Source organism: Miniopterus schreibersii, assembly GCF_964146895.1.
Source record: "Miniopterus schreibersii genome assembly, chromosome: 22".
In the NCBI taxonomy this organism is placed as follows: domain Eukaryota; kingdom Metazoa; phylum Chordata; class Mammalia; order Chiroptera; family Miniopteridae; genus Miniopterus; species Miniopterus schreibersii.
In genome coordinates, this window is record NC_138124.1 from 3,074,588 (window position 1) to 3,087,391 (window position 12,804).

Here is a 12,804-nt window from a genome sequence, read left to right on the forward strand (position 1 = left end):
TTACTCAGCCTGTCACACTCATAAATCTGTTTCCTATGGCGCGTGTTTCATAAATGTGTTTCTTCCATAAGCCTAAGCATCGCATCGCGGTCTCCGTCACTATGTAATAATTCTGCGTTTTTCCTCTTTCCGTTGTCTTTTGGACATTCCCTCCGTGAGAACACAGAAAACTCAGCCTAGGGCAAGCACACTGGCCCTCTTCCTGAGTATTCCCATTACTTGACTGAGAAAGAAAATAAAAAAACTCAAGCACGGAGACAGACCGGACAGGGACACCGGCTGTGTGTGTGTGTGTGTGTCTGAGTGCCTTTTCCCACTGCAGCTCCCCCAAGCAGAGGAATTGGACGCGAAGTGTGTTGTCTTTTCCCAGTTCTCTCCTGTGCTCTTATGCAACACACACCCGCCCCACTTAGTAACTCAAAGCAGAGCCGGCCTCCAGCTTAAATAGGAAAATCTGCCTCGAGCTGCAGACGGATCAAGAATGCACGGTTTATTATTTAAAGTGCACGCTGGCTGGGACTGTCCAGGTGGCTCGAGGAAGCTCCTGGCAGCTGGTCCAGCCCCGAGGCTGGAGGAGGGATTGTGGTCCCCAGAAGGCACGGGCCGGGTGGCCGAGGTGCTGACTTGGTGTTCCAGGGGCGGTGGGGGTGGAGAGCGCAGCCCCTGCCAGTTCCCGCAGAAGTGTCTGATTTTTGAATCAGCGGTGTTCCTGTTCCCTCCGAGGGGGAGAGCCGGAGGGAACGTGTGACTGAGCTCAGGAGCATGCCCGGCTCCCCTCCCAGCAGGAGGACTCTGGCCAGCACGTCCGACACAGAAAGGGAAGGGGAACAGACACCCTGTTTGGAGCGACTATTTGGTCTTTTTAAGAAATGACTTTAGGGTTGCTCCCCCACCCCCCCACCCCCCCGGCAGAAAGGTCTGGCTTTCTCAGTCCACTCATTTCTCATGGAAAAGCCCAGCAAAAAAAAAGTCTCATCAGGACATCTGCTGCCCAGTTTTCTTGGGCGCCCTCCAGCCGCGAATGCAGCGGGTTCATTTTGCACAGGCCCCTTCCAGAGCAGTGGGCAGTGTCTTGTGCACGACCAGACAGGGAATGTGCTCGCCGGGACGGTATTGGGTTGCACACACTGCCTTCGTGCTGAAGGAGCGCGGACCTTTCTCAATCCATTAGCAAGCCATAGATCAAATTCCCTGTCGCAGGGTTTGGACAGAGCTGGACAGTGAGCCATAGGGGAAAAGCCCCCTAAAGCGGGGAGTGTGCCCTCCCTGTTGAGCAGCAAATATCAGGCACCATTGGTGGTCGGCTGTGATGGTGGCAGGGACTGGAACCTGGGGCCAGCTGTGAGGGGCCAACCCACACCCCAGGCGGGGTCACAGAGAGACCTCACCCACTGATCTGCCGTGGGCATCGATGGCACACCCGTGCTCAGGGACACTCCAGTTGGGGAGGGGAAACGGGGCTTCCCTTCTCCCCAAGAAGACAGTATTATTTAGAGACAGAACTTACAGCCTGGGCCCAGGATCCCTTATGGAGTCCGCACTTGGCCTCCTGCACCCTTGCATAGATAGCAGGCATTCTTTATGTCAATATTTAAAGTGCAACTTTCTCCCAGAAGATAAACTGTAAGCCATCGCTGCCAGGGCCAGCTGCTGCTTTCCCGACTCCTCTAGGGGGACTTTGATTTGCCCAGACTATCTCAGACCTTCTGACTTTGGGGGGAGGTCCCTGTGCGGGGCTGACAGTGGGCAGAGGACAGCGGAGGGTTCGGGTGTCACGCCTGCTCCATCCTGGAGTATGTCCCCGGAGCCACATGTGGACTGCTGGTTCCCTTTTGTGAAGCAGTTAATCATGTTTTCGGTGTAGAGTGTTCAGAGCCGCATTGGAGCCGAGGCCCTCAATTAGTTTCTGTCAGGGGCCTTGTTGGCTCGTCTCGGTTTGAAAAACTGCCCTTTTCAGTATAAGTGCGCATTTCTCGGGGGTCAGGGTCCTCTTAGCCGTTCTAGTGATGTGAGTGTCTGCTTTTCAAACCCTCCAGGGAAGTGTCTTCCCTGGTCAGCAGGATGTCTGCCCCTAAACTTCTTGATTTCCCTCCCTGATGCCCTTCCCCAGGAAGGGTCTTGGGGTCCCTGCGCTTCCCATATGAAGACGGAGGTTTTGCACTTGAACGTTTGCAAAGGTATAGCTCATTGTCTTCTCCAGCTTTACATGGCACACACTAGCTCACAGAGCCTTCGGGAGTCCACTGGAGCCCATCTGAAGAGGCCCCAGGCGCCTCTCCTCTCCCTCTGTGTTCAGGGCATCCGTGAGGACCAGGCCCTCGAGTTCCCAGAAGCAGCTGAGCCCCACAGACTCTGGGATCCCTGACCCGAGGTGTGCTGGGCTGGGCCGGGGGCTCTGAGAGGGTGGATGCGGAGGAGGCTTGGGAATGTCACTGGGGCCCAAACACTGTTGGACTTCAACGGATTTGCAGGGTAGGACATTCCAGAGAAGGGGGACAGGTCTTGTTGTCTGTCCCTTTGTACACTGTCACATGCCTGGCACCTTCTAGGCTGGAAATCTCACTGCGGGGGGAGTATGGAAAGGGCTCCATGGCAGAGCCTAGAGTCACGCAGGCCTGAGCTTGAGGCCTGGCTCCAAAGGCACATGTCCTACGTGACCTTGAGCGGGCGTGGCTCCTCTAGACGGCCATCTCCTCGTGAGATTGTTGTGCAGGCTGCGTCCCTGGCTGACCCCTGGCCTGGTCACTGGCAGAGGCCACGAGCAGCATCGGCAGGAGGGAAGGCCTTGGCATGCAACTTCCAGCCAGGGTGGAAAATGGGATCATGTGATTAAAAACACAGCTTTCTTTGGGGCATTTGTGCTGTGAGAAATCAGCGTTTCCCAGCAAAATGCCTGCTTCTAGTCGGGGCTAGATTTGCGGACATGGTGACTTGGGAAGGAACAAAACCAAGGACTCGTGGCCCTGGGTCCAGTGCGGCTCCCTGCCTCATCTGACCAGGCGTTCAACACCCAAGGTGCATGCCCACACAGATGACACCTTCCCTGCAGCCCCCGGGATGGCCTTTCCTGCCACCCTGTCAGGCTCCCCGGGGGATTCCACGGTGGCTCATCCAGCAGAGAAAGCAAGCGGGAGGGGAAGCCAGAGCCAACTTGGCCGGCCAAGCCGGGATTCTGTTTTCCTTTCCCATGACTTTTTTCCTCGACTCCAACACTGACAGTGCTGGCTTCTTGATGAGATTCCAGGTTCAGCCACGTTAAAGAGGAGATCCTTGGAGTTCCGATACTCTGGTAACTACCTAAAAAGGGAGAGAAAACAAGGAGACTGTGGACGTAGCAGGAAGAATGTAACTCTGCTCACTGCCGGCGTGAGCGCCGCGGGCATTTACTTTAGGGGGCCTGAGAACGGTGGCGCTCGGCCACTCACTTTGCCTTTGGGGGTTGGGAGGCACACAGCTGTCATCCTCTGCTTCTCCCTCCACTGGCCTGTGACAAGCAGCCTCCGGCAGCCTATATCCCAGACAGCGGAACATCGTTTCTGGCTGCCAGATAAAATGAAATGCTTCATAATAACTTTTTGACATGGCTGTACTCTAAAACATTTTGTGCTCTGTGTGTGTGTGTGTGTGTGAGTTGTCTTTGTGTGTGTATGTAGGGGAAAAAGCAGAGATTGTTTTCTTGCAGCGGTGTGATGTTTTTAGTAATAGATGTCACTGAAAAGTTGTTTAAAACGTACGGTTTTTGCCAGGCGAACCCGATTTTAAATGAAGCACGTGAGAGCTTGCCATTTTAAGGAAATCTGGGGGGGACCCTATAAAGGGGAGACATTTTTGGAAGGAGATGTACCAGTTTCTCAGAATGTACTTTTTGGTGGCTCCTTTTTTTTTTTTTTTTTTTTAAATATATCTTTATTGATTTCAGAGAGAGGAAGGGAGAGGGAGAGAGAGAGAGAAACATCAATGATGAGAGTCATTGATGGGCTGCTCCCTGCACACCCCTGACTGGGGATCAAGTCCACAACCCGGGCATGTGCCCTGACTGGGAATCAAACCCCAATCGCCTGGATCCTAGGTTGACGCTCAACCGCTGAACCATGCTGGCCGGGCTCCTTTTTTCTCTCTCATAAAAAAGCGTAAGTGTTTGTCTAGATCAGCTCTGTGATTTGGGGGCTCTCAGCATGGCACTTCTGTGGTGGGCACAACTGTTTCCCAGGTGTGGCCATAGTCCCTGTGCGCAGCTGGGGGCCAGGTTTAACCTGTAGCCCAGCAGGCAGCCCTGTGTGCAGAGGGTCTGTGGGAGCTCACACTGGTGCGCTGTCCACAGGACACGTGTGCTGTCCACAGGACAGGGAGGACACCAGCCATGTACCTGGCCCCATGCCAGGCACATTATACCCATGATCTCATTTTATCTTTTCTTAAATGCTCAGCTGTTTCCGTCTACACGGGTCCCACATCAGCTGAGTAAACATGAAAGAGCATTTAGGGACCAGAGGCAGGAGGGGGCCCCCGCATTGGTCTGGCCTCTATCTCAAATTAGGCGGAAAAAACAATAATAATAAAAGGAATTTATTGGCTCATGTGAAAAGTCTTCGAGGTAATACAAGCTTCGGCCATGGCAGGACCCAGGCTCTTTAGTCATCTGGCCGGACTCCCTCTCTTCAGTTTACCATCTCGTGCCTCTGTTTCCCTCTGTTGACCTGATTCTCAGGCAGGTCGTCCTGGACAGTAGCAGAAGTGGCCCCTGGCAGCTGCCACTTACGTGCTCAGGACTCAGTCCCATCAGACTTCTTAAAATGACTCATGTGGTCCTCCCGCCTGAGTCACAGGGACCAGTCATTGTCAGAGCAGTGCAGTCCTCTGCTCTGTCCACATAACATGGCCCCAGATGGCAGAGACAGTCTACTGTCAGGATGGGGCAAAGCCACACATGCCCCCTTAGGTGGTATCAGTCATTTTGTCAGTCGCCACCTTTCTCTTCTCGGCCAGACTCCCTGGCTGGCCTTTGCCCAGGGGTGTCTGTAAGGTGCTGCTGAGTCTCTGACACTGTCCCCTCTTTAGGCTTCTCCTCTGTTGTCCTGAGGGTGGGGGAGGAAGGAAGCCATGTTCAAGCTGAGGGCCAGGCTTAGGTGAGAGGCCTCTCTGGGAATAATGCTTTGGGCCTGTGTTCTTGTAGGATGCCCAGGTGCCTGAATCCAGGTTGGCTCAGGTAATATAGGCAGGTGTTTTTGGACATGTAGCAGGGCATAGGAGTTTTTTAGCTCAGCATGAAAGAAACCCAACAAATGATTGCCTTTACCTCTGTATCAGTTACTACTGCTGTGTAACAAATGACCCCCATGCTTGGTGGTTTGAAACTGCCACGGGTACGCTCATGGATTCTGTGGGCCAGGGATTTAGACAGGGCATGGAGGAGTGAGCTTGTCTCTGTTCCACAGTGGCTGAGCCTCCCGTGGAAAGACTTGAAGTCTGGGGCCAGAGCGATGTGGAAACTCCTTCCCTCACCTGTACGGCCCTGGGGTGAATGACTTGAAGACAGAATTACCGATCGCTAACTTGGCCTCTGCGGCTTGGCCTCCTCTCATGACTGTGGTAGTCAGACTCCTTACGTGGCGTCTCAGGGCTTCCAGTGCAAGGGTTTAGAAACCCAGTGAACTGCCCCACCTTTTAGGGTCAGCCTCCGGAATCACAGAGCATCACTTCCCCTCTGCTCTGTTGGCTGAGCAGTCACAAGCCCACTCAGGTTCAAGGGGAGGGGAGATAGACCTCACCTCTCAATGTCAAAGGACTTAGAGGCCTTGTTCAAAACCACTACAAACCTGGGGGTAGGTGATGCGCTAATGACAAGGGTCCTGTTCCATTCCCGGGGGTCAGAGACAGCACAAGGAGAGGGTTGCCTACTCCCTTCTCTCTCTGCTTTGGAAAATGTTGGGTCCATCCAGTGTTGGCGGGCGCCCTGGAGCAGGCCTTTGAATCTCAAGCGCATATCATTACACCAACTATACTTAAGTAATCCGTTAACCCGTTATAGCTTTATGGGGGTAAAATTAACATACGCTAAAGTGGACATACTTAAAATGGACAATTGGATATTTTTTACTGTGTAAATACGCCAATGGTAAGATCATCAACATTTCCATCAGCCCCCAAAGTTTCCTTGTGCCCTTTATTAACCAGTCCTCTGTCCCTCCCTGCATTTTCCCTCCCTAGGAACCGCTGATCTGTCACTAGATCGGTCTGCATTTTTTAGAGTTTTATATGTATGGACTCGTATAGTATACAGTATATACTCTTATTGGTCTGGCTTCTCTCACTCATAGTTATTTTGAAATTCATGCACGCTCCCGTGTGTATCGTGTTAGTTTGTTCCTTCTTACGGCTGAGTCGTGGTCCATTGTGTGGATAATCCGCTCACCTGTTGATTGACATTCGAGTTGTTTCCAGTTTTTGCCTAAAGCAAATGAAGCTGTTATGAATATTTGTGTACAGCCTAAGGGCAAGGTTGTGCAGAGAAAGAACTTACGTCCTTGAAAAAGATTTATTTCAGGGACCAGAATAAATGTAAGGAAATCGGTGTCCTAAATGAGATGCGAGAAGGAAAATAGGACTTTTAAGAAGCCGAAGCCAGAGGACTACAGGATGAGATGTAAAAACAATCAGCTTAAAAAAAGGGAACTAGCCCGGACGGGTGTGGCTCAGCCGTTGAGCGTCAACCTAGGATCCAGGCGATCAGGGTTCGATTCCCCGGTCAGGGCACATGCCCAGGTCGTGGGCTCGATCAATGACTCTCTCATCATTGATGTTTCTGACTCTCTCTCTCTCTCTCTCTCCTTTCTTCTCTCTGAAATCAATAAAGATATATTTTTTTAAAAAAAACACAAAAAACAAGGGAACCTGATGAGACAATGAAAGCTCATAAAGCTAGTTTGCTGTAGCAGAATTAAAGTCCACAAGAGGCCGTCCCAAGCACAGATGACATCACACCTTTGAGTTAGTAAAGTGGAAAATAAATGTGAGATGCCTCCTTAGGAGGCAAAGGAAAGAAAGAAGAGATTGGTGAGAAATAAAGTGATAGAAATGGTTATAGAAAGTGGAAATCCAATCTGAGAATCTCTGGAGATTTAAAGTTAGAATAGGGGCATTGATCAAAGATTTATAATGAATGAAGACTTTCCGGAACATTTAAAAAAAAAAATCTCCGTGTACAGGATAAAAGGCTTACTGTGTTCTGGTCAAAATTAATATACATAGCCCCACAGTTATTTATTCTGGCAAAATTTGTGAATTACAAGAGTAATGAGAAAAGTTATACGAGAACTCCAGCAGACAAAACAGGTTACTTAAAAGAAGTGAAAATCTGGCAGGTCTCAGAGTTGTCTGTGATACTACGTCCCTGAAGACCGAGGAGCCAGACCTCGGTGTTGGGATGAGGAATGGTTGCCCTCGAAGATCTGACACCGAGACAGATCGTTGTTCAAATGCGAAGGCATCTGAAAGGTGTTCTTAGATATGGAAGAGCTGAGACACTATGCACCCAACCCGTTCCTATTCTAGGAAGAACGTCTCTAAGACAAAACTACAGTTGCTTCCGAGCTGATGCAGAAATGATGAGGTTAGACTTGGGGAAGTCATGAGATAGAGCTGATGGTTGAAGCTGGTTTCATGTAGAGTTAAGCTCCGTTGATGCAAATATAGTTCGTGGAACGTAGTAATTGAGAAATTCAGAGAAGGTCAAAGACCTAAATGTTAGAGCTAAAACTATCACACGCTTAGACGAAAACACGGGTGTAAATCTTTGTGACCTTGGATTAGGCAGTGCTTTCTTAGATATGATAAGAAACCAAAAATATGTGTGTCAATTGGACTGCATCAGAATTCAAAACTTGGATGCTTTTAGTTTTGTGCAAAAGCAATGAAATAGAAACGTTTGCGTTCCCAGTCCGCAGAATGGCCTGCCCTCCTTGCAAAGGCCGAGAAATTTCTGAGCCGTCTGGAGTTTCTTGTGCTTCCTTGTCAGAGATGAAAGACCATCTGCCTAAAGAAACAATACCCAGGGTCCCAACGGGGGGGGGGGGGGGGGGGGAGGATTCCAGGTGTGGGAGACAAGCCGATTTCTCTTCAGGCGTTCGTTTGTCCTGTCTTGCTCTGGTTGAAACACAGGCAAGTTAATTAATTTCTTCCCCTGAGCTGTGTGTTTGGGGAATGTCCTCCCCCCCCCCCCCATCAGTTCAGAGGGTAAAACTGTCAAGCTCCGGTAGGCTAGACGAATCATCCAGCAACAGACTTCCCTGGAGAGTGGGGTCAAAAGTGATAATTCAAGCTTTTGTATTTGTTTTTTGCAATTTGCCAAACACATCTCGATGCACCTCTGAGGTCATGGCCCTGTCCAGGTATTGCCACACCGCCCTGACCGTGTGGTTGCACACATTCCAGCGCATTGCCCTGTCCACACTGCCCGAGGCGGGGAGAGGATGGGCGACTGTTGATCTGTCCACTTGGTTAATGTCCGTGACTTCCAGATGGTCACCTGCGTTGTGGAAGTGCCTAGCAGTCACGGTCAGTGACTGTTGGCCGAATGAACATCTTTCCACCTCACCCACAGGCAGCAGGGCCTGGCTGCTTGGTACCCAGGAGGCTCTGAGTGTGAGTGGAAAACTCAGGTGGGGCCAGCCCAGCTTTGCTGCCCCTGCTCCTGCGGTGGCCCAGGGTGGGGTATGGTCATACCTCCTGCTAGTGCAGGCACTGATTTTGGACTCCAAGGTTGATCATTTCTTCATTTGGGATCTTAACTAGAGAAAAAAACACCACCACAACACTCTTATTTTTCACCTTTCTTTGTAAGGAATTTACATGTGAAAGATGCCTTTTAGAAAAATGACTTGGCCTTGGGGGAAGTTATTTAAAGAATTCATCCTTGGAGAGCAAAACTCATTTCTTTTTTCCCTTTCAAAAAAAAGAAAATAGAAGGCTGTTATTTTTCAAGGATGCTGATTTCTGCAGCTGCCGGAAAGTTCACCTGGCCGGGAGCTCTTCATACACGTGGAGCCCTTGTTTCCAGTTGAAAGGGCTGTTTTTCTTTGAAGGGACCCTTTGGTTTGGCTAAAGAGAAAAGCATCTGGGAGGGCCCCGAGAGTTTTATCGGAGAGCATGGTGTTTGTAAATCTGTGTGTGTGTGCGGACTTTAACACGTCACCTGGAAACCTGTTGCTGGCCCACAGCTGGTTCATGTCTTTTCCTCCAGTCCTTCCCCCATGTTGACTCCGAATCTGTAAGGCCCTGTCCCCAGGCCCTTGGATATAGCAGCAATAGGTTGTTGAGAAATCTGTGTGCATTTTTGGCTCTGGAGTGACTGGCTTCAGAAGCTGACCTGTGCATATGGAGGCCGGGTTTACTGCATGGAAATTGTGACCGATGGCCTCTGTATCGGCTACTGCTAAACACAGAAGTAAATAGCTATCAATTAAAGAGCCACCTTTCTGTTCACATTTGGATCCTGAGAGCGCATGCTGTTCATGGCAGCCTCTGGTGTTGGCCGAGGGGTTTCCACCAGCATCTCGGTCAGTCCTCACATGGCAGCCAGAGTCCAGATGTTCTGACCTGGGCTCTGATGAGTGACAACAGCTGTTTATCAAAGCGCGATCTCACAGAGAATCAGTTTATCTAGAGTCTGAACTGAGGATCACTCACGGTCACTGATGACCCTTCCGTGGTGAGGAAAGGATGCACTTGCGTCGTGGCCTGGGTGTGTGTGTGTCCTGCAATTTTTTTCTGAATATGTTTGGTTGTTTTTTTAAGTAATGCTTTTGTGCCCATGAACATTTATGACTCTTCATTCATGACTCTTCGAATAGTTCCTGGATTGTCCACCTCCAGGGGAATGTCTTGTCCGTGTTTCCCACATCTGTTGCCTTGTTACCAGTTATCAGCAGTGGGTGTGGCCCTTTCAAAGTCTCCCTGATTCTGTGTCACTGACCTGAGGCACTTTCTGATCCCTTCCCGGTGGGCCCAGGCTTCCTCTCCCCCCACTGACTTTGTGCTGCTCTCTGGAGGGGCCACTTTCTCTTTGTGATCCTCAGTCCCATCCGCCTGCGCAGCTGTGGCGGTGGACGGCTGTGAGCGCCCCGAGCGCCCTCGCTCAGCCTCCCCTCTGACGGTGGAGGCCCCTCCACGGCCAGCGGAGACTGACCACTCTCACGGGGAGGCTCGGGGAGGCCTGTTCCCTGCATGGTTTTCGAAATCACGATTCCAGGACTGCACTCATGTCTTCCTCGTTTTCTAGAAAAGAAGAAGCCGAGGAAGGTCAGGCCGTCTCAGGACTGGCGGGAGCGGAGGAACGCCATCCGGCTCACCAACGAGCACACGGTGGAGACCCTGGTGGTGGCCGACGCGGACATGGTGCAGTACCACGGGGCCGAGGCCGCCCAGAGGTTCATCCTCACCGTCATGAACATGGTGAGTCCCAGCAGGTCCTGAGCTGGGTGGGCTCTGCTTTCTCTCGGCTGAGAGCTCCGGACGGGGTGCCATGTCTTCATTTCAGTTCAGGAAGAAGCTGGGGGGGGGGGGTGGAATGGAGGCACACACAGCCTGGGATCCTTAGGCAGTGAGGACGGTGGGGGGCTGGCAGGTGTCCCCATGGCAAAGGGCCTGCCCACTGACCCGCCAGCTGCACTCTTTGACTGCCTTGCTCTGCTCAGTGAGTGGGCCCTGCCCACCACTCCTTTCCAGAGCCTTCCAAGACCCTTGCTGTGTACGGGACCCCCTCCCGTGGGGTTCAGGGTACAGTGAGCCCGGTCCCTGCTCTAAGGGGTCCAGTCTAGTAGGAATCAAGATCAAGCTTTATTGCAAAACAGAGCTTGCCATGAGCAGTGAGGCCTGGCAGGAAGTGGGGAACCTCCTGTAAGTGGCGTCATGGACCTGCTTGTATGTATGGACCACATTTTGTTTGTTAGTTTGTTCGCCGCTTCCACCTTTTGGCTGTTGTGAGTGATGCTGCCGTGAACATGGGTGTGCAGATGTTTGTCTGCACCTCTGCCTCCCTTTTCTTTTAGGCATGTGTTCCGAAGTGGAAGTGCTTTTGTTGACTTTTAATGGGTGTGGCCCTAGATTCTGAGAAGTATTTCTGTCTTTCCTTTGCATAAACCCAGGTTCTCCTGGCGGCTGGGTAATGATGGGGTACAGCTCTCCAGTCCGCCCAGAGGAAACCTGGGAGGCAGGCTGGGGGACCTAGCTCCGCTCCAGACGCTTCCATCTGTGGATAATTTCATCTCATTTTTTTTTTTTTTAATTGTCCAGGGCACGAGTGGAAGGATTAAACCTTCATTACAACAAGCAAAGCAGTAATAAGGCAAAGCTCCTATTTGGATATTTCTTTTACAATTTATTATCTGGGCAGGGGCAGGGAAGGGGTGGGACATGGGAACATTGCCCTCCTAACCCTCCACTGTCTCTAAGACCCGGGTCCGAGTGGTTGCGACGCTTGGCTTGAATTCGACACCCTCCACTCGTCTTCAACTGCTTGTGCTAAGATGTTGGAGGCTCAGGGCCCAGGGCCAAGAACATTAAACTGAGGTTGAGATGTTGCCTGACGAACCCTACCTAGTAAGGGCAGTGCCACTGTGGCCCAGGGCAGGTGGCATGTGTGTGCTGACACAGCCCTTCCGTCATCTCTCCCGGGGCTTCTCGGCCAGTCCGATAGGCCCGAAAGCGAATGAAAGCAGAGGCCCTGACCTGCTCACAGACTCACAGACTCACCCCTGGGAGCTGCTTCTGCTGCTCGCATATGGGTCACTGTTCAGCCAGGTTAAGTCGGGTTGAAAGCAAAAGGATGGGGAAAGATATTCCCTGGAAAACAGTGACCATAAGAGAGCAGGAGCGGCTCTACTACTGCCTAACAAAATAGGCCCTAATCAAGAAACGTTTACACGAGACAAAGAAGGACATCGTCTATTAATCAAAGGTTCGGTACAGCAAAAGATATAAGTATTTATGCACCTGATAACAGACCATCAAAATATGTGAAGCCCAAACTAATAGAACTGAAGGGAGAAACATATAGAGCCTTCCACTGCCAACTCTCAATAGCAGATGGGACAGCTAGAGAGAAGACGGGGCAAGGAATTAGAGGACTTGAACAGCACAGTAAACCAACCAGACCTAACAGACATACAGGACACTCTTCCCAGTGACAAAAAAGTATTCCTTATTTTCATTTTCAAGTACACATGGTACAGGGTATATATATATATCATGTTCAGCCACAAATTAAGTCTCGACAGATTTAAAAGATATCGTGCAAAGTATGATTTCTCTGACCACAGTGGGATGAAGTCAGGATCAATGACAGAAGGACAACTGGAACATTCACAGATATGTGGAAATTAAACCACACAGCCTTAAACAACCCATGGGTCAAAGGAAAAGTCACAGGGAAAATGGGAAAACTCACAGTGATGAGTAAAAATGAAAACATACAGAAACCTACAGGACACAGCAAAAGCAGAGCTCGGAAGGAAATGCACAGCTGTAAATGCTCACGAAAAACAGATTTCAAATCAGGAATCTAACTTGACAGCTTAAGGAACTAGAAGAACACACTGAACTCAAAGCTGGCAGAAGGAAGGAAATAATAAAGTTTCTGCAGAGATAAATAAAATGAGGAATATTCTTTGCAGAAATAGAGAAATCCATCCTAAAATTTTCATGGAATCTCAAGGGATCTGAGCAGCCGAGAAAAATCTTGAAAAAACACACAACCGGAGGACTCACACTTTCTGATTTCAAAATTTACTACAAAGCTGTAGTAACCAA

The 12,804-nt window shown here is 50.5% G+C and overlaps 1 protein-coding gene across 4 annotated transcripts in view; it reads left to right on the top strand.

The window, feature by feature from the left end:
• The window catches only part of ADAMTS17 (ADAM metallopeptidase with thrombospondin type 1 motif 17), a 156,158-nt gene that overhangs the window by 16,683 nt on the left and 126,671 nt on the right, over positions 1-12,804 (top strand). For all 4 annotated transcript variants that reach the window (XM_081124765.1, XM_081124767.1, XM_081124766.1 and 1 more), the window contains exon 4: positions 10,277-10,449. In XM_081124765.1, the coding sequence (XP_080980891.1) occupies positions 10,277-10,449 (173 nt within the window). The remainder of the gene's footprint in view (positions 1-10,276; positions 10,450-12,804) is intronic.